Source organism: Henckelia pumila, chromosome 3 (assembly GCF_033568475.1).
Source record: "Henckelia pumila isolate YLH828 chromosome 3, ASM3356847v2, whole genome shotgun sequence".
In the NCBI taxonomy this organism is placed as follows: domain Eukaryota; kingdom Viridiplantae; phylum Streptophyta; class Magnoliopsida; order Lamiales; family Gesneriaceae; genus Henckelia; species Henckelia pumila.
In genome coordinates this window covers 136440491-136447369 of record NC_133122.1, presented here as the reverse complement: position 1 = coordinate 136447369, position 6879 = coordinate 136440491, and the positions used below count along the sequence as shown (strand labels likewise).

General features: G+C 34.2%; 1 protein-coding gene across 1 annotated transcript; it reads left to right on the top strand.

Annotated features, from left to right (window-relative positions):
• The first annotated feature begins 427 nt into the window (after positions 1-427).
• LOC140892480 (uncharacterized) lies at positions 428-2091 on the top strand. The gene is made up of 2 exons (XM_073301386.1): positions 428-1362; positions 1539-2091. Exons 1-2 carry the CDS (start codon positions 564-566, stop codon positions 1850-1852), a joined length of 1113 nt encoding a protein of 370 aa, XP_073157487.1. The 5' UTR covers positions 428-563; the 3' UTR covers positions 1853-2091.
• The last annotated feature ends 4788 nt before the right edge of the window (positions 2092-6879 follow it).

Below are 6879 nucleotides of genomic sequence, written 5' to 3'. Positions count from 1 at the left end.
GTCAAACATTTTTTAAAACTCCTTATATGGACCAGATTGATCATTGTTGGGGAAATTATTTTCTTTTTTCTTTTTCAACTTTCTGTACTAATTTCACAAATTTCTCATCTATATATATATATATATATAAAATACGATCAATCACGTGATTTGATTATTTCATCAATAGTACCGTGAATTGAAAAAATCAATACCACATAAGACTGGAGAAATTGCCGAGTAGTCTGTATAATGAAAATTCTATGTACTTAACAACGTACTATTTAGAGTACAATAATAATAATAATAATAATAATAATAATAATAATAATAATAATAATAATAATAACAATCCATGCAAGTGTGAATCCAAAGGCAAAAAAGTCTTGGCATCTTCCTCGATTAAATAATAATACCATTCATTCATTCATTCCATCCCAATCAATTCTGATCACTGCCCAATTACTCTCCAATAATTCATCACATTTCCAAATCCAAAAATCTTGCTCCGCCTTTTTTCCCATCTCCAAACACTACAGATTCATTCATATATCCCATTGTGTGTGAATTCTCCGCCGCGCGCCATGAAAGGTAGTAGCAGTACCACTGCTTCATCAGAGAATCAGACTCCGCCGGCCAAATGCTTCTCCGGCATTCTCCGCGGCTTGCTTTGCACCGGAAGTCTGCCGACACACCCGTCGGAGCACTTCAACATCGAATCTTGCACGACACAGAACCTGGAAAAATCCCCCGCGGGGTACTCCGATGCTTATGATCATGTGAATAAACAAGAAGCTGCAAAGCCAGGAGTCGTGGCCAGATTAATGGGGTTGGATTCGCTTCCAGCGAGCCCTTTACAGAACTCGAAAACCTTGGGTTCTTACTTCAGAAGCAGGTCGGTGAATTCCATCGATTTTCTCTCGCAGTTGGATCCGTGCCCCCGCCGCCACAGGCGGGTTAGAACCTCTGTTTCGTTCCGAGAAGTCCCTTCTCCTTTCGATAAGTTTAGCGTAGTTTTCCCATTAGATGAAACTGCGGAATATTGCTGCGGAGAAGGTGATCATCCTTTGCAGGTTGTTGCAAGAAAGACGACCAGTACTACTACTGTAATCTACGAGAAAGGGAGAATATTGGAGAAGAAATCAAGAAATGCCGCCGAAAAGTTTACAACAGTGAACAAGAAGGTGCCTGCAGCAGCTAGAAAAATGGCAAATCCCAAGAAAGATTTGAATGGAATTAGAAGGAGCGTAAATTTGAAGGAAAGAAGGGGATCAGTGATCAACAAACCAGCAATTGATTCCAGAGAAACAAGGCCAACTGTCAAGAAGATCAAAAAAGTGCATGGTGTCAAGAAAATACACCCCGAACCAACCGGAAGAAGAGGTATGCATTAGTATCTTGGTCGTCTAAGTAGTCAAATTTTCGTCTTGTTTTTTTTTTTTATATATTTATAATCGGGTTTTCTTAAAGTGTCGAATGTCTGACATCATGCCGACATTCTTATTATGTGGATATTGAGGAATATAATTTCTCTTGATTTGGTGTACGTGTGATTGTAGGTGAAGCATCGCATGAAATATGTTCAAAGAAACATTCTTTGTCACAAAAGAATGGAGAAATCAGGGCGATTACGAAGAGCAGAGCTAACGAGAAGAAATTTGGGAGAATTAATGAGTGCGGAAATGTGTTGGAAGAAGTCTTTAGGTTGACTCAAGAAAGTGTGGACGAGATCAATTGGGACCGGACGGACGGCCAGATCTTCAAGTTCGAAGATTTTGAGGATATATGTGTCCAATTTGGGGGACAGATTCTTCAAGTGTTGCTGATCCAGATTGTAGATGAATTGGTGCTACTTTATGGCACAAGGAATTAGTTATAGATAGATGTAATTAAGGGCTGTTCACGATTAATTAATTGCATGAATTTTTTTAAAGTGTAGAGATCATATGGAAAAAACAATGGTACCTACAATGAATATTATTTGATCTTTTTTGGTTAAATAGAGCTATCTGATCGCAATGGAGGCTCCATTTGGTAGCACTCTGTCTCTCGGGTCCAAGCTCGAGACTACTCTCATATACGTAAAACTTTCTCTTATATAAAACTTATTTCTCGTTATTTTTTTATGTACGTATCATCCTCTCATATCAATCTGTCATGTCTTTAGGCTTAGGACCTATAAACGTGACTACTCAATATATAAGTTCTTGTAGTAACTAATTTGTAATTTTTACAAAATGATTAATCAATGAAGTTGTTATAAAAGTTAATTGTAACACTTTATTAATCATTTCATATAAGTTTTCACATAAATTAAATGAATTTGGTCCAAATTTGTTAGTTCTTGAGAACTAAAGATCGTAAAACATGGACCGTTCGCTCAAGATTATCCATTTTGCCTTGAATATACTATAGTAAATAAATCTAAGGTTGTACATGTGATAACAATCATGAAACACATATTTTAATTACTATATATTCTAAATTAAGTTCCTAGTTGATTGAGCCGTCCAAAATAAGGATAAAGATCGCTCGAGCTCGAGACTAGAATCTGTGATGTTGTGTACCACGTTTCATTGGTATGGACATAGAGATGTTCAATCATACAAATTGGTGCTCATACGATGAGTTCACTGAACTACCCTCCCTCGGACTTCCCAAGTGGTTATTATTCATCGAGTGGATAAGTTTGTGGTTATGGTTGTACATCATTAGTCCTTACGACCCGAGACAACACTGAGGCTCTACATGCTAGGATTGTGCATGTTATGACTTGTTTACCGACTTCAGGAGGGTCATCAGGTGACGAGATTGGGTAAAATTGCGACACATGTAGGAGCCAGTGCATTTTAGTCGGGAATTCACCACCCACCTACGGGTGTGGATATCCTATGTGATCTTATGAGATAATAGTGCATGTAATCTCTGGCCAGACTATGAAATATGCAATAGGGTAAAGTGGTTCCCTAGTTGCACATGCGATGCCACTATGTATTCTCTAAGTTGAATCACATCGTTATCGAACTTCACATGCAATATTCGATGAACCAATGGTTGCAGATTCGATCGGGATATATGAGATGAAGGGACCGTACTGTACGATAACATTAATCGATTGGTTTTTGTAGGCACTATCAGTGATACCTAGGGAATCATGGGGCGATACTACTAGACGCTCTTACCATGATTCGATGGGTCCAATCAGAAATAGAATTATGACATTCTTATGATCAAGATTTGATGCATATAATGAGACTAATAAGGGTAAGCCCGTATAAAAGACAGTGTCCTGAATCACAAAAAATTATGAACCCACGACTAGCTGCATCCCTGAACCATTGAGGGTCACACAAGCACTGATTTTCCCATTCTTGTCGAGATAATAAATTCAAAGAGTTGAATTTATGATTAAACAAATTTGATTGGATCAAATGATAAGTTTATAAATGAGTTTATAATAGCTTATAGAAAAATTTTGAGAGCATGACTGCTAAAAACAGTGAAGGGAGTGCACCTGCTTAATTTGAGTGGAAGTGTTCCAAAAATTAGCAGCTGCCTTATTTATGCTCTATTGGTTTCGAAAATTGAAGTGCGCATCATAATAACGATTAAGTTAAAATCGTCACATTGGTGATATATTGGATCATCGATCGAGATTATGATAATATTAATACAATGAATCATGAATCATGGGCTAATAAGAGTACAAGCCCATCATGATAACTTATTAAAGTAGTTGACTTTAATAAATTAATAATATTCTAGTTAGACTAGATTAATAAAGCCCATTAGTTGTATTAATAGATGATATTAATTCAATACCTAGGGAAAGGACTCAGTAAAGCTTGAAGCCCAAACTGAAAAGGCTAAGCTATGAGATCAGGCCCTAAAACAAAAGATGAAACCTGCAAACCTGAAAGCAAGGGTGAATATTTGGTTTTGAAAACTCTAGTAAGTCAAATGATCCAGTTTTCAAACTCATATATTTTGATAATATGTGGATTTCTTTGAGATTGAAAATGGTGTTCAGTAAATCCTATTATTTTTTTCTTATAGACAGTCATTCAAAACTAATATTAATTCATACTATGTCATGGTACTCTAATTATGATGTCGTTGCTGCAACAAATCATGCACCACACTTTTACCCAATTTATTGGTTTGCAATAACTAAGCATACATTTCTTAGTGTGACAGACAGACACCTCTTTTTTTCATTTTTGCATGTATAAATAATGTGGCGCTTGCTCCTTTTCTCTTTTTTTTGTCAGGAAAGTCCTCCAGAACAGCTAAAAGACCATGCGACTGTGATATTCATTGTAATTTATGTTTTTGAAGTGTAAATTTGTGTGTTTTTGAACTTTTTGGTGGCATGGCTGGTATTGTATGGGGATACTAGGCCTAGGAGGCGAATTTATCATAAGTCCACTGTCTTTGGAGTTGGGAATCCCTCCTCAAGTGAGTTTCAACCCTTTCTATTGTTTTTTGATCAACCTGTTTGGACTCTTTTAAATCATCTGATCAGACTTTTTTGAAAAAGAAAGAAGTTGCTAAACAAGGTAGTGGGATTTCATCCAAGAACTGAATTGATCAACTCCTATGTCTGTAGTGCATTGACTTTGCCTTTTTTAGGAGTAATTTTTGAAGGTGGGGTCAAATATCGTGGCATAATTATTTTGATACAACTGAACCAGTGAAGATCTGCCACTTTTGGTTGAGGTACACATTCAAACTTATACGTTTCTCTACACTAGAAATTAACATCACCTGAAATTCAATTGTTGTAGATGCTGTGTAAGAACAACATTCACATAGAGAAATAAAACGCATGCATGTGTGATAAAAATAAATCAAATTCAGAGTCCAGAGTCCAGAGTAATGATAATCTACAGGGCCGAATTTTTACATGAATTCTGGTTTCCCTTTTTGATTTGGGTTTTATATATTTTGGAAGATGTTTTGATCTTGTTGTTCGATCCAGAAAACTGCAAATTTTCCAATGATTCTCATTTTAGTTCATCAGCCATTGGGTTTTCCTTTTTTGGCATGAATTCAGGTTTCCCTTTTTTATTTGGGTTTTGCATGTTTTTCTCACTTTAATTTTACTGTTGTAGTTTGTCAACAAGTATGTTCCTGTTGGTTTTGAAGCGTGACTTGCTATGTTTTTATTTTTCTGATTTCGTCCAACTTGTTTGTTGTTTTTGGTTACTGAAGGATGTGTTTGAACCCTAGAACATTTCAAACACAGCCCAGTCATTCCTCCAAATCTCTGATCATTTCTTGTTTGAATTGTTGCTGCCTGTGATAAGGAACTTACCAACCATATCTTATTGAGAGAAAGCAAGTATTTCTTTTTTATCCTCATTTCTCTGACGTGCATATATTAATATGATTTTAGGTTGTGTGTTCTTCATATTTTTTGGATATTAACATTATTTTTGTGTAATAATTTGTTTAGATACTCGCGATGATGGAAAAAGAGACGGGAGTACAATGTCGAAATATTTAATAAATAGGTAAATTCACTTTTGGTATTTGTAAAATGTAGAAACCGATATTGGGTGAATGGAAATTTTTATAGTGGTGTTTAGGATTAAATTTTTATTTTCTACCAGCTGATTTTACCTATTTATATAGCTTTTGCTTGAGGGATACATTTTCTACATTGAATTGCATGCACTCTTCATTATGTGGTTAACTTGAACTTTATTAAGCTTAATTGTGGTGTTTTGACATATCAATCATGGTCACTGAAGGTAGCCCGTGAACTTGATTTTTTTGTTTTGTTTTCTTTTTCAGTGATAACAATAATGATAATTGTAGAATATTGCCAGAGTAGTTAAAAATGATGGAGTAGATCACCAGAAAGATGGTTGTGGTAGTTACTCTGATGATTTGAAAATTGCGGGTAATAAAGATGAGGTATTGAATCTATTTATTTTATTGTCTTAGTTTGCTTTCTTAATTATTTAAATATTCATATTTTGAACCCCTGTTTGGTTTTAAAAGTTTAAATATGGAGTTAATAGAAAAAAGAGTGATATGCACTTTACATTTTTATTTTTTAGTTTTACATATGTAAATATGTAAATTTTGTTTTCACTTTGCAGGTAAAAAAAAAAGAAATTTAATGTTTATGAGGACGCAGTGGTTGAAGATGATTTACGAGGTGATTGAAGATATTCTACGAACCAGTTAACTGATTTTTTCGTTTGGTTACATTTTGTTGCTAGTGTACTAAAACTGAATGGATTTGGTGCATAGCCACTTAGATATAAGAATTTTGTAAGTTAGACAAATATTTATATGACAGTAATGTATTGAATATTGGTTTCAATGAATGTTTTTATTTATGTTTTAAGTTAATTTGCTATTGACGAGAATTTTGGTGAAAGCAGCTAACTATTTTATGATATGACAGTTTTATTGGTGTTGGATCATCAAAACTAATACGTATAGATTATATATGTTATAGAAAAACTAATAAAAAACATTTCAAAATGTCTTTAAAAATAGCAAATAGTGACACTTTTTAATGTTCTTGTAATTTAAAACAAGTGACATTTATATGTCATAATAGTGAAGTTAACATTACATTTTAAATTGACTTCATAAATTAGTACTTTTGGTGACAATTTTTAATGTCATTATAAATAAATGTATAAGACACACATAAGTGTCATTAAAAGTAACATTTCTTGGCATTTTATATTGTCTTTAAATCTTTAATTTGTGACACTTGTAAAGTCAACGTTGATATCTTATGCTGACATTACAAAATGTCATCAAAGCTAAGACGACATTAGAATAGAGGACATTTATTGTAAATGTCATCAAAATTTTAATGTCACCAAAAGTTCCGTATAATGACATTTTTGTGTGTCATTAAAGGCCTTTTTT